Source organism: Oryza brachyantha, chromosome 5, assembly GCF_000231095.2.
Source record: "Oryza brachyantha chromosome 5, ObraRS2, whole genome shotgun sequence".
Lineage (NCBI taxonomy): Eukaryota > Viridiplantae > Streptophyta > Magnoliopsida > Poales > Poaceae > Oryza > Oryza brachyantha.
The window spans coordinates 14,445,289-14,461,074 of NC_023167.2; the positions used below are offsets into that span (position 1 = coordinate 14,445,289).

Here is a 15,786-nt window from a genome sequence, read left to right on the forward strand (position 1 = left end):
CGACGTCGGCTTTGAAAGAAAAGAGGAGAAAAGAGGGAGGTTGACAATTTCTTAAAATTATTTTTGCTGACTAGGATTCCATGTCAGCGAAACCATCCTGCATATTTTTTTTACCTAATATGCATAGTTTTGTATAGTTTAGGGGCGAAGATTTCTAATATTTGAGTATAGGGATATCTCACAAGCTCGTCGTAAAGTTAAAAAGGACGACAAGTGAACTTGTTCCAACAAATGTACAGTGTGTGACTAACGTGAAAAGGTCTGAGGCTAACTTGTGCGCTGAGATGGGCTTCGTACAGAACAAAATGTGTACAGTATTTAACTGAGCTGGCCCATCTTCTAAAATTTTAATATGGGCCGTCATCTAGAAAGACTAATGTGGGCTCCTCTTCTAGAATAAACTAACATTGGCCCAGTACTTTGGACGAGTTCTACCACCTGAACGAGTATCCTATTCGACACGTTAGATGGGAACCACTTTTTGATCCCGTGGGCGGTAGGAAGCGCGTCCTTGGTGGACAGTTCTTGTTTTTCTATATTTTCTGTATACAGTCCAGTCAGATGTCCACTATATGATTGATTTAACCTTCTGAGAAAAGAGAGGATTATTGTGAAGTGGAGAATGTACCACGGTTAACTATCAACGAAACTCAGGCATGCTGATGCCCCCTGCTAACGGCATACTCACTCTGTCCAAAAAAAACAAATTTTTCGGCTTTTGTATTCAACGTTTGACCATCCGTCATATTTGAAAATTTTTCATAAAATTAGAAAAAACTAGTCACACGTAAAGTACTATTCATGATTTATCATCTAATAAAAACAAAAATATCAATCGCAAATTTTTTTTGAATAAGACGAAGAGTTAAAAATTGAAGGTAAAAAGTGAAAAATTGGTTTATTTTGGGATGGAGGGAGTATGTTTTATGAAACTTTTTATATAAAAGTTACTTTAAAATATCATATTAATCTATTTTTACAATTAATAATTAATTAATAATATATTAATCTAATATTATTTTTTTCACGCCGGATAACTTATCTCAAAACAACATGAGCCAACCTATGGCAATCTAGAATATAGATAATCTACAATTAAATTATTGTGATAGTTTAATATAATCTATCTATAGCATATATTATTATAATCTGTAAGCTTCTTCAAATATGTTTTTTCAGATTATTGAATAGTTAAAAAACTATTTCCTTTGGCTCTTTGAATCAATTATTCACATTAACATCCATTACATATTTTAGCTTATTATAATTTAGTTTATAGTAATATTAATTAATAATTTAGATTACACTGGCCCTTAGTGGAAACAAACACTACCTTTATATTGTTTTCTACGGCACGTTTTTACCAGCATAGTGAATTTTACTTTAAACCCTCTTCATGTTTGTTTTTACTAAAGTTTCATGTTAGACACCAACTAAAAATTCACATAGATATTTTCTAACTTCTTTTTCTCTTAAATCATTTTTTCTCAACACCACTGCTATCTCTAGGTATACATGGGACATCAACTTGCTGATGGAGGTAGGATGGTGTGATTAGGGGTGCAGATTATCGATGAAATGAATACATAATGATAATATGCTGCTTAAGTATGAAAAACATATTTGAGTATGGAATCTCGTAGATATACCATATACAATACAATTGGTCGGGTATGAAAAGACGTAATATATGAAAAATATAGTGATATGGTCCATATGGAATAGAGCATATGTATATATGTACAAAGCTCCCAAAGTCATCAAGGGAACGAGACAATACAAGCCTACACAGGACAATTGAAGTTGATTGGAGCCTTATTTTGTAGATGTGTTTATGCTTATAAGCCAAAATTTAAAATTAAGTTAATTTTGGAATTTTTTCATTATATTTTATTTTCAACCTTGGTTTTTAAATCGCTAAAATACATATATAAAAGAGTTTTATTTAAAAATCAATTTTGTTGTATGTCATTTGGATCTTTTTTCATAAGAAAGCAAAACAATCACCCTGATAAGAAAACCAAACAATCACCCTGATGACCATGAATCCATGATATAGCTCTATAAGTTCTGAGTTAGAGGATAACGATGAGATTGTCATTCAAGCATAGACTAGAGTTTCCCTTCACATATTTTATATCTTGTACACGTCTAAACATATGGACAAAGCAAATATAATGCCTGATCATTACCCTACGGGAGGTCCAAATCCACATAAAAATATTGTTTATATTCGTGCATAGAGGGCCAACGAATCCTAGACTTAATACAAATGATTGTAGTTACATATACTATCATTGTCAAAATCTTATTAACAGTATTCTCTAAGTTCAACAATGTAAGATTTTCTGGTCTTGCCTAGATTTATATGTATACTAATAAATCTAGACACATATGCAAAACATATACATCGATATATGCATGAAATTAGGCAAACCTAGAAAGTCTTATAGGATTAATGGAGGCATGACACACTTAGCCCACGCTTGAGGACAGGGCAAAATGGAGTCTAAAGTGAAGTGAGTGGTAAAACGAGAAAGTATGGAATGAAAAGAAACATGGGCTAGGGTAAATCCAATTGAAATTCACTTAACAATTATTGAAGTTGCAAATATTGTGTTTTTTGAAAAAAATACACATGCTTATTTCTAACATTCAACTAGTTAAGTCGTTGGTTGGAAGGTATTTTCGGCAGCGGTTTACAGATATGCGACAATGCAAAGAAATTTGATTTTAGGGTAAATTTTTTACACTTTGATCCAAAGATAAGACTGAGTAATGAAAGCGACTATAATGAAAAAAAATTCTTATAGATTAATTTTGAATTTAAGGTGCACAATTCAATATTTCAAACAACCCAGAGGTGATCTTTTTTCCTTTTCAGGAAAAAACCCAAATGACATAATTATAAACGAAAGTTAATTTATGAATAAAACTTTTATATGTATATTCTTGGTGATATAAAAATCAATGCTAAAAAATAAACTATAATAAAAAATCTCAAAAATAACTCTAAAAATAAGATTAAAAATTCATATTTTAGCTTATTAGCATAAGCAGAAGTTGAAAATATCAAGTTCTTGGTTAATTAACCGGTCAAAATTTCTTACGCACCAATTCGATGTTCAAAGTTCGTCTTAAAAGCTCGACGTCGATGGGCACATCATTTCGCATAACACTGTTTTAAGACGTAATTTTCCCCTGTCCATCTAGAAGGAAAGTAGATGCAATTTGATGCCCCTACCATATGCCATCAGTGGAGCCCCATACGCCACAGCCCATTGGTTGGGCACCGAGACCGACCGACCGCTCGGTCCCCGTCCTCGTCACGGCCGGCCCGGAGCAGTACGTACGTGGACCTGCCGGGCACAGCAACATGCAGGCTACTGTGGCTAGCCAGTACTAGTACTAGTAGCTACCTAGCTCATGCCGCGAACCTGGTCGACACGCACGACCACCACCGCTCCACCAGCAGCAAAATTCGCCTTTGGAGGCCAACGATTCCGGCGAGACAAGATAAAAAACGGTGGCGATCGACGGATCGAGCTCGACCGTCCGCATGGTGGATGAGATGGTAGTACGTACTACGGCGCACGCGTCCTTGATCCGCTCCCGTCGCGCGCGGGCGGGCGAGGCGATGTGCCCAGCACCTGCGCGCGCTTGCAGAGATCTCGACGTGGACGGCGACGTACGTGCGGTGCGGGTGGCGTGGCAGTGGCGCCGCCCGGTTCCGTCGGGTGGCGGTCGGAGCCGGCCAGTCGCCGAGAGGATAGGCTCGGAGTGCCGTCGCATCGTACGTATCGTATCGCCCGCTCCCTCCGGGCTTCCGATGGATGCGCCGTCGTCAACGCTGGCGAAGGTGTCTACTAGGCTTTTGCCGATTTGGGCTGTACCACCGATCGATCTCCCCCCGTTTACCGATAGAAAAGGATAGCTAATCTCAACGGGGGAATCAATAGCACCATCCGTTGCTAGCTCATACGGAGTACGGTGCGGTGCTAGCTTTTTTTCCGTGTCTCAGCGCAGAAGGAGGCGTGCGTTGACATATTTTTAAATCTATATTTGTTCGGAACATACGGCGGGATTTGATCTAAAACCATACAGTGGGAGTTTTCAAATACAGGGAGATGGGGAAATGCCAATTCGTCTAGCGAGTATGTTACCATTTGTATATACAATTTGCATTCTCTCCCTTACCTGTTTAGGTGAGGGAAGATGCAGTATCTTTATCTTTTTTCTTCTATTTATATTTAAAAGCTAAATTTTTAATTTTTAATCTTAAATTTAGTTGTATTTTTAATTTTTTATGTAGTTTATTTTTTAACATATACTTTTAGCTCATTAAAAACATGTATATAAATTTTTTATTTTTAAATTACTTTTTTATTGTATCGTTTGGACTTTTCTTTAAAAAAACAAAAAAAATTACCCTCCTAGTTGCCGACGGCTGAGGTTGACCTTAAAACAGAGTAGAGGCAGCTAGGCCAGCATCCAATCAAATGTCACTGAAGAATTGCATTTTGCGAGAGCCTTGGACAGCCATTTTTAGCTTATACACTGACCAAATATACAGATGAATGAGCAACGGTGGCAGAGCATTTGCGTGATATCGAAGTTGGTTAAAGGACCATATATACACAACTAATTTCGTTACATATTGGAGAGAAGTTGGTTCAATTATCTAAAATTGTATCAGAGCACCGAAGTCATGCACATGCGGCATCTTTTCTTTTTAAAAAAAAAACAGAGAGAAAGATTCTCTCAACTGAACCCTCACAGCAGATCATCAGAGAATTTCGTGTCCGATATTTTTTTAAAAAATAACTAGACTACCTACCGAAGTGAATTTTTTTGTAGAAATTTGCATGAAACTAAAACCGAAGGTGCACTGTATAGTCTAAATGGATACTACATAATATACCACATACTGTTTTTTTTTCGAGGAATGTACTCCCATGGTTCAGTAGCATTCGACTAGTGTTCAAGATGACGGAAGGTTACAATTTTCTTTGCGTGTGGCATCATCAGTAATGCGAAATTATTAGCAAAACGCAATAAGAACCACGGCCCGTCGCTCGACTTGGATTCACCAACTGACCATCTGGACCATGCAAAATTTGGATGCTATGAAAGAGACAAATGAACTACGAATGCTGATCGGGACTTCAGGGTCCCAGGAAAGAAAAAAAAACACACACATAATCTCCGTAAGGAAAAAAAAAATCTTTTCAGCTTTCAAGAAAGTGAAAGGCTGCGACCGGACGACGATGCGATAAGACGGGAAAAAAAACAAGATATTTTTTTCTTAAAAAAATGAGATATAACGAGAAGAAAGGGTAAAAGCTACTACTACTAGTATAACTTGTCGTTTTCCTCTGCGTGATGATAAGCCAGGCCCTCTTGCTGGTTTACTTCCACTTGTAAACAAAAAGTGCGCCTTGCACGAAACGCTAATGCTGGGTTAAGCACAGCGAGATGAAGTACGAAAACTGTTTCGCCCGCGGTGTTCGCGCGCAAGTTGGCCTGCGCTGTTTTCAGTTCGGTCGCCGTGCGATCCATTAATCCATCCCAGTTGAGTTGAGGGCCAATCAACTTGCGCAGCGGCGTCTCAGCGACGCATTAACTAAACCCCCGCACCGTCCGAGCTACCAATCGAAACGAATCGATAATAATGCCTCCGTACTTAAAAAAAAAAAACTCTTACGCTCACGCAGTTCTAAAATAGCTCTATTATTCATTCATCTCACACCATATTATAAAAATAAAAAACTATAATACCTTTTTATTTTGTCAAATCGCAATGCAATCATAATCTATTTTATCTATCTCCACTGCATTTATTCTCTAGTTTCACATTCTAATGCATTCCTCCTCTATTTTATTTATTTCCAATACATATATTTACTACTTTCGCATACTCCGTTACAATGATAGCTTAAAATAAACTCATTTTAGTCAACAGATATATAGCAAAAATGATCTTATTTTAGGATAGAAGTAGTATTTAGCTTCTCATATTTGTTTCACAAAAACGTTATTTTGAACTAATCATTACATTAGAGTTTATTAAAGTAAGGATAAATGTATTGACGTTTGAAAAAATGAGGGGTATTTTACCCTTTTAAGATTTATATACGTATATATGGGACAGATAATAGAATAAAGTACTTTTGGAGCGGATGAAGTATTTATATAATCTTTTCTTATACAGTACTCCTTATACCCCAAAATGGAACTATTTATATATTTCAACCAATCATAACCATTTTTTATTTAATATTCTCATGTATATTATTATTCTCAACCAATCACAACACTTCTCTAATTATGTTTGCATACTCTCTGCCTCAAAATATAGCTGTCCAAATTCGTGGCCTTATATCAGCCAAATATCATTCCGCGTAGTTTTTTTATCGCATTCTGTGTAGTTATATTTTAGGACAGATTTAGTACTTTCTGAATCCATCTGTCTATATCTAAAAATACTTATGTTTTGGGACGGAGGAGTACTCAATTTGTTGTAAAATATAAATATTTCTAATATTTAAAGTTTATATTAAAATATAAGTATTTTTTACTATTCACATTACTACTTATCTCATTAATCATTTTTCAACAAATTGTTTTTCACTTTATCCCCACCTATGCTTCTATTATCATATATTTCTTATTTATTAAGAAGACAATATGTCTTTTATTCTCAACCTTAATATCAAAATAACATAGAAATGATTAAATGTCGGTATGTCCGTTCCAAAAAAAATTGGTTTTTTTGCATTTCTCACATATGCCTGTACAAAGTTATAAACACTTGAATGTTCTTTACCATTTTAAACCTCAATACACATATTCTATACTTTTTGAAATCACAACGGATTTTCTCATACTTTACTAATCTTTAATACAATAATTTTCGCAGAAATGAAGGATATTGAGAAAAGAAGATGAAATATAAATAAAGTCTTTTTGTCCGGCGAGAAGTACTGTTGCATTCACCTGCGCCGTAATACCAATGCTCCTACCAACCGTTTTTCAGTGGCAGCGTGAGAACCCCCACCAGTCAGCAGCGTGTGAGGTACGCAGCTTGGGTTGAGGGGAAAAAATATTGATATGGCCCACCGGAAGTGCCAGATAGGGGGTGTCGTAGTGGACCAGCTGTTTGTCCAGGTGCACCTAATGCGAAGTACTTGCTGGATTTGGATAGATTCGTTCCAGATCCGACTCCGGCGCACCTCACATACTGTGGCTGTACGTGTCTGGAACTCGGATTCTGTGTAGTATTCTCCTCATTCACACCCCAACACGTATCTACTCGTCTACTATCTTGTAGATATATTAGTCGATTGACTTTCTACTGTATTTGTTACACGTAGTTTAGCTTAGTTAGTATTAGAGTATTACTATACTCCTCTGTTTTAAATTATATAAATAAATACGTTATATAATTATTAAATTTGTATATTGTAGAATGAAAAATAAACTTTACATTTATGTCAGCGCTACCTTTTATTCGTTTGGTCACCTCTCGAAGATCATGACACGTATAACCGTAGTTCTTTTCCAACTATACAACAATATGATAATTAGAATTCCCCTTCCTATTTTTGGAGTTTGGGACACGGCGCCTTTACGCCAAGTACGATACAGGTGCGCTCGCTGAAATTTTTAATGGAAACAGGGACTTACCATCTTACTACCTCGGTGTTCGACGTAATCATCATTATTCGTGCTTTGGACTTTCTCGCCGCAGATCATGAACAAAAACAGGTTCTGGCATAAACTAGCACGCAGGCATGACGTGCCATCATCGACAGGATCTCAACCTGCATCCTTGCCGAGGTGGTTTATCAGTTGGATATAATGCGTAAAGGTACGGGTTTAATTAGCACTGTGTCAGCAGCTTAGCAAGTGCCAAGTAGGAATAGTATATTGGAGATTCTCCTGCGAGACCTGCCTGTGGCTAAAATGGCATGGCTTCGAGCCTGAGAATTGCGTGGTGCGTGCGTGAGTGAGTGAGCACTGATCGAGCAGGCGAGGCGAGGCAGCGAACTAGGGGGGAGGAGATCTCGCCTCGGCACCCATCGTGTGTGTAGCCCCCGGCGAACCGAAAGCATTTTTTTATATGCGCTGATGACATGCTACGAGATAATGTCCAGATGCCCCACTAACGACGAGGCTAGATCGGACGGATCCTGGGCGCCGGCGGACCCCATCGCCCAATCGCATACCCGCTTTCCCGGCCGCAAGAGAAAAAGAAAACGGACATTGTTGCTACGTGCGTTGCTACGCGCACACCAAGCTGCCCCACAAGTCACATCATAACTTGTGTTATGCTATTCACTATGATTATAATTATGAAAGTTACAAAGTGGGTTTTAAGATCAACTCGATATGTTTTCATGTGGTGGAATCAATCCACCTGGATTTAGATCTTAGGTTAAATTGATCGTACTTACTACTATGTTTAAAACAGACGATATACATGTTGATAACATGAGGCCGACGATGACTTTGTTAATATCATAAATATAGTTATCCCAATTTTCAGAAATAAACTAAAGCGTAAATTGCATTTTTGTTCATATTCTCTTCCCCAAATTTCACTTTGGATGATCCTTAAACATATATTTTTATTTTGGATTAAGTAAATTTGTTATTGTCGTAGTTTGGACCACCATGAATAATTTTTTTAGTATGCATCAACCACCTCAAACACATCGGTTTCGGTATACCAGCAAGCCCTTATATATTTGTAGTCAATTTCTTTTTGCTAAAAAGTGTTTAGATATGATGAGCAAAGTTGTTTAGGGGTGTCTAAACCGCAACTATATATGAAAAATTTACCTAGTACTAAGTGAAAAGATATGTCTTAGGATTGGTCAAAGTAAAACGTGAGTAATAAAAGATGGCCCAAAATAAAATTAACTAAAAAATTATTATGATCAAGGTTCTTTTTGTTGTCACCGTGCCAGGAGATATTTGTTACCAAAACATTTTCTCAATAGCTATCCCTACACCAGGAGATATTCGTCAGCAAAACATTTTTCTCAATAGCTACCCCTTGTAGACGCTTATGGCAGATTGAGTATTGGCATAAGTTTTTTCTCAACTAATAGTTTATCATTAACAATTATCATCTCAACAGATCTAGTGTTTCCATACCTATGTCACGGTGTGGTGTGTATATAGTTGTTCAAATTGTTAAATCAACCATATCAATCTTGTACGTAGGATTGAATCCCACAAGACCTTAAGATCAATAGGCTTGGGTGGAGATTCCTCAAGCTTAAATTACAAGAGGTATTTGCAATTTTAGAACTGGTTTAAATCGTTGTTGAAAAACACCACTAGAAAATTATAAAAAATGCCATTAGAATTATCGTTCGAGTGACAAGCTTACTATACAGAAAAAATCTCTAGCAAATTTCTTATGGACTCATGCCTAAAATGTTAATTCTAAGAACATATCTTAATATTAGATCTATAGTTAGTGTATAGCGTTCATATTTGGCTAATTATAATTTTGATTCTATTGGGGAGCTATGTACTCCTAGGGTCCCCATCAATATCGTGCATGTCGAAACACCTCCATCCCTCCGGATGTGTAGGCTCTGAACAACCCTTGGATGTGGGTGGTCCCTGGAGTCTACATCAAATCCTAAAGAGGGAAAGCATGAGCATTAAGAAGATGGGCATGCCTTCGATGCCATGTAACCTAAGATCTACTTCGACCATTCGGAGTAAGGCAGGGTATATAGTCGAGGCCAGAGACCGCACCTCAACTAGGTCTTGCATGTTGTCGTCTAGGATCCTCGGGATATAGGTGGCAGGTTAACGCTATGGTTGCTCAAAGAATAACAAGAAGCCCCTTCTAGGTGGGCCCACCTATCATGCTCTGGCCCCTTCTTGGTAGGCCCACTTGTAATTCTAGCTCACAACAAAGGACTTGTAGGCCACCATTATGATGTTCCGTGTGTACATCGCTAAAATATGTAACTTGCCTCAATGGGGGAGGGATTCTCAGAGAGAGTAATGAGCCACCCAGCTCATTTCAAATCGACATTCCCCTAGTTGGGTTCGGTTCCAACATATTTCACTTTGGGGGAACCTTTATGCTCTCTCCAATTCCTCCATGCTTCATTTATTCAATTTTGCTCATGCGGTATTGGTAGAAACTACAATACTCAATCCAAATTATTGCCTATGGGAGAAGTTAAGATCCATGCAACTAGGTTTAGTTAAGCACATCATGCCAACATTGGAGGATTTTGTTTGAGTTTGTGGTGGTTAATCAAGCTAGTTCCATGCAAGGTTTTAGGATGTGTTCTTTTTTTTGCTGAAAGATGAAACACATAAGCTTTATTTATTTTTAGTTATAGCTATTTAATGATATAAACGATTGAATCAACTATTACAAAATTAAAAATATATTTTACACCATTTAGGAGTTTGGTAAGCACATAGGTATAAACTGAGGAGGCTTATGATCTATTGCTTGGAAATTTCAAATGACATGGTAAAATGAACATGACAAAAAGGATACTTGTGAAAACCTTGGCTCAATTGCTAAACATAAAAGCTAGAAGTGTCACCTATTTATTCCGTTAAGCCCGTTTGATTTGAAGGAAAAATGTAGGAATCTTACGGGACTAGCTCCAATCATATAGGAATATTTCCTACGGAATGTATAATCCCATGGATTTTTTGTTTGAATTTTAACAATAGGTCTAAGCTCATAGAAAAATTCCTTTTATGGGTGCTCTCTTTAAAATGTGTTTTTTTTTGTCTAATCAAACGACCATTCCGGTGTTTTTACTATGTTTTTCAATCCTTTCTTATATAGATGTATTCCTATTAATCTCATGTTTTTCTCATTCCTAATCATACAAGTGAACGGGATTAGTTAAGAATAAATCGAAATATGTATTTACACTACGTCGCCAACACTTTTCAGCTAAAATGAAGAAATTGATCAACATAGATTGTTATAAAGCATGGCGTCTGATTCTCTAGCACCATACATATACGGTGCTTTCTTTGCATGAATGCATATCTAGCTACAATCAGCTGAAGTTACTATACTTGACAGTGAAGAAGCCCCAACCAAGTAATACAATCACCTCAACTATATAATTGTCTTAAAAGCTATCTCCGTCAACTACATAAATACACATAGCATTACTTTTTTAAAATAGTACATTAACTATTAACTAGTAAACTCTAATAGTCAGTTGCATCTTTCTCTAATGTACGTATTTTTAACAATCTAAAAGCTAAGCTAGAAAATAAACATAGGTAAAAAGCCCTAAAATCAACTATAAATTTAAGGTTGAAAATTTAAATTTTGAATTATAACTAAAACAGACACAAAAAACATGGGTGACAAAACATGCACTAAAAAGTCACATCAACTAAATTCAAATATTAGACGAGACAAAATGTGATCAACTTTCAAGAAATTTTTTCCCTAAAGGTACAGCCAAAATCATGCCTTCTCTGTACTATAAATGTACGAGTAAGACTCAAAATGGACACTAACAAAGTCATTAGCACTACAATACCACATGCATAACCGATGTTACTTTACTCCAGGGTGATCTGAAGTGAAGGTAATACTAATGAGCAACTTGAGCCTTCAACAAACGCTCACATGGTACTACCACCGCTACACATCCAACAGGCCCCATCACAAAGGCTAGGGGGGGGGGGGGGGGGGGGGGGGGACAGGGGCGGCCCACGCCCTGCGTGCGAGTGCCGTGTGTGCACCGAGCAATTTACCCGCCCGACCCCGTGCCGACGTGGCGCAGCATCCCCAGCTGGATCGCGCAGAAGTAAACGCCCGCCCCCTCCCCCCTCCCCCCTCCCCAAATCCCCATCACCATCTCCCCCTCCTCCTCTCCACCCCTTCTCCCTCCAATAATTCTCTCCTCGCCTCTCAGCACCAGCACCAGCAGCAGCAGAGAGCGCCATCTCCAATAATCCCCCATGCCCGCGCGCCTCCCCCGGCCAGATCCTCCGCGAGCCGGCGCGGAGCTGGGGGCGTAGGTAGAGCGAGGAGCTGGTTTGGTTGATCCGTCGCTGGGAGTGGCCGGATCGATGGGCGGGGAGGCACCTGAGCCGCGGCGGTTGGACCGCGCGATGAGCTTCGGCGGCGCGGGCGGCGTCCCCGAGGAGGCGCTGCACCTGGTGCTGGGGTACGTCGAGGACCCGCGCGACAGGGAGGCGGCGTCGCTCGTGTGCCGACGGTGGCACCGCATCGACGCCCTCACGCGGAAGCACGTCACCGTGCACTTCTGCTACGCGGCGTCGCCCGCGCGCCTGCTGGCGCGGTTCCCGCGGCTCGAGTCGCTCGCCGTGAAGGGGAAGCCCCGCGCCGCCATGTACGGGCTCATCCCCGACGACTGGGGCGCGTACGCCCGCCCCTGGGTCGCCGAGCTCGCCGCGCCGCTCGAGTGCCTCAAGGCGCTCCACCTGCGCCGCATGGTCGTCACAGACAACGACCTCGCCGCGCTCGTCCGCGCCCGCGGACACATGCTGCAGGAACTCAAGCTCGACAAGTGCTCCGACTTCTCCACCGACGCCCTCCGCCTCGTCGCACGTTCCTGCAGGTACTGAAATTGCTGTCGCAACTCCCTTTTGTTCTGATCTGGGAGTGGGAGAGGCAAGCTCGGATTGGGGTTGGGGATTACCGGATTTGGCAGATAGCGACTAGGTGGAGAACTGGACGCTGTTTGATTGATGCCCAGGAGTGGTGTAGTGGATAAGCACCGAGCTAAGCATCAGTTCCCGCGAGTAGATTTTTCATGTTAACTGGGTAAATTTTTTTTCCAGAAAGTGCGTCGAGATCTGCATGTTTACAGTTCAATTATGACTATTTAGCGCTCATGAGTTACCTTTGTTTTACTTTAGCCACTTAATTATTCTACAACAACTCTATTTGTCGTGCTTTAGCTCAATGGTAATAGCGTGATGAGATCAATTCACTTACATGTTGCACTGAATTCCACAGATCACTTAGAACATTGTTTCTGGAGGAATGCATAATTGCTGATAAAGGTACTGAATGGCTGCATGACCTTGCTATCAACAATCCTGTTCTGGTGACATTGAACTTCCACATGACCGAGCTCACAGTGGTGCCAGATGATCTAGAGCTTCTTGCAAAGAATTGCAAGTCACTAATTTCATTGAAGATCAGTGACTGTGACTTTACAGATTTAATTGGGTTTTTCCGGATGGCCAAATCATTGCAAGAGTTTGCTGGAGGGGCATTCATTGAGCAAGGGGAACTCACTAAGTATGGAAATGTTAAATTTCCTTCAAGGATGTGCTCCTTAGGACTTACGTACATGGGAACAAACGAGGTGCCCATCATCTTCCCTTTCTCTGCAATACTAAAAAAACTGGACTTGCAGTACACTTTCCTCACCACTGAAGATCACTGTCAGCTCATTGCAAAATGTCCCAACTTACTAGTTCTTGCGGTAATGTCTCTATTATATGTACATCATAAAGATATTCAATTGATTAGTTAATCGTTTTCATCGTAACCAAAACTGTAAATGCACTCTACAGGTGAGGAATGTGATTGGTGATAGAGGATTAGGGGTTGTTGCAGACACATGCAAGAAGCTACAAAGGCTCAGAGTTGAGCGAGGGGATGATGATCCAGGTTTGCAAGAAGAACAAGGGGGAGTTTCTCAAGTTGGGTTGACAGCAGTAGCTGTAGGATGCCGTGAGCTGGAATACATAGCTGCCTATGTATCTGATATCACAAATGGGGCCCTGGAGTCTATTGGGACTTTCTGCAAAAATCTGTGTGACTTCCGGCTTGTCCTACTTGATAGAGAAGAGATGATAACAGATTTGCCATTGGACAATGGTGTACGTGCACTACTGAGGGGTTGCACCAAACTTCGGCGGTTTGCTCTATACTTGAGACCAGGGGGACTTTCAGATGCAGGCCTTGGTTATATTGGACAGTACAGTGGAACCATCCAATACATGCTTCTGGGTAATGTTGGGGAAACAGATGATGGTCTAATCCGGTTTGCATTGGGGTGTGTGAACCTGCGGAAGCTTGAGCTAAGAAGTTGCTGCTTCAGTGAGCAAGCTTTAGCTCTCGCCATTCGGAGTATGCCTTCACTGAGATACGTATGGGTGCAGGGCTACAAAGCCTCTCAAACTGGTCGTGATCTCATGCTCATGGCCAGGCCCTTCTGGAACATAGAATTTACACCTCCCAGTTCTGAGAATGTGAAGGAAGACGGTGAACCCTGTGTAGATAGTCAAGCTCAGATACTTGCATACTACTCCCTTGCTGGGAAGAGGTCGGACTGCCCACAATCTGTGGTTCCTCTGTATCCTGTGTGACTGTAAATACGCAAAGCGGGTATCTCTCTGCTCTGCTACGTTCTTGCCTTTTTTGGGTGATACGCTTGTCGATATGTGGTTATTGTATGGGTCTAGATGGCTAGCTGCTATGTACCGTAATAAGCTACTGGTAGCTGAGATGTACTGGAATAAGCACTGCTATTTTCCCTGTACTACTATCTAATCCTAGGAAGATGTATACTAATAAACACGCTGTGACACTACTTGCTTGCTCATGCTCCCCTAGTCCCCTGTCCTGAAATGTACCATTGGAGGTATAAGAATACCTGGTTTTAGCAGTCCTACTAAGATCTTGCTCCTTGTACATAAATGGTCCCAGACTGTAGGGGAAGATTATCAGGTGAGTTGCCTGTTGCATGATACTGTATGTGCTGAGAATGTTGTTTCAACCTTTGCTGGTTCTGGTTTTGAAGACCTTGTTTGTCTTACATAATTGCTCAAACCTGTCATTTGGTGAGTGGCATATTGCATAACATATGAGATTTCCCAAAATATTGATATTTGTAGGTTGTTTAAGAGAGATTAATGTTGAGAATAAAAGACTATAGTGTTATTTGATAACGATGAATGGATAAGGGTGGGAGGATAGATGTGGAATAAAATTGGGAGAATTTTGAATAAAAAATGATTGGTGAAATAAATAGTATTGTGAATATTGATAGTAATATTTATGCTTTAGAATAAGATTTAAATGCTAGCAATGCTTATATATTTTTTTTGAACGGAGGGAGTATGAGCTAACTGTATGGCCTATGAACCGTTCTGTGGGAAGATAATCATATGATCCGCATCCCCTGTTAAAGAATTCTGGCTATAAATGGTGGTGCATATGGGAGCAGTAGCAATGGCAGTATTGCACAGTCGACAATTGCAAGTTTACAATTTACAATGGGACATTTCTTAGCTGGAAACCAAGGCCACAAAATGATTCTGGCATTCTGCCATCATGCCAGGGCCCCTCGCGAATGTGGCCTCTCATGGTAAATCAAACCATAAGCAGAGTCACTACACCATGAACGCGATAAGCACATCACCGGAATAAAGGGGATTGTCTGGTTTCTTATGAGAAAAAAAAATCAAACGGCATATATAAAGAAAAAAATAATTTGTGAATAAAATACGTATTATAAGTGACCTAAAAATCAAGGCTAAAAAATAAACTTTAGTAAAAAAACCCTTAAAATCAACTTTAAATTTAAGATTAAAAATTTAAATTTTGATATATAAACTTAAGAAAAACAAAAAGATGGAATCCGACGGTACGATGGGACTGTAGCAAACAAAAAGCGTAGGACGGTGTCTGCGTCTAGCTAAATAACAAGTTGGGGGCATCGAAACCGACCTCGTCGAGAAAAACTGTGCTCGGCCGTGTCATCGACCGTCGGTCGCCAC

The 15,786-nt window shown here is 39.8% G+C and overlaps 1 protein-coding gene across 1 annotated transcript; it reads left to right on the forward strand.

Annotated features, from left to right (window-relative positions):
- The first annotated feature begins 11,892 nt into the window (after nt 1-11,892).
- LOC102706474 (coronatine-insensitive protein homolog 1b) lies at nt 11,893-14,609 on the forward strand. The gene is made up of 3 exons (XM_006654425.3): nt 11,893-12,608; nt 13,010-13,484; nt 13,576-14,609. The coding sequence occupies exons 1-3, from the start codon at nt 12,097-12,099 to the stop codon at nt 14,371-14,373; spliced, it is 1,785 nt and encodes a 594-aa protein (XP_006654488.3). The 5' UTR covers nt 11,893-12,096; the 3' UTR covers nt 14,374-14,609.
- Nucleotides 14,610-15,786: the final 1,177 nt, after the last annotated feature.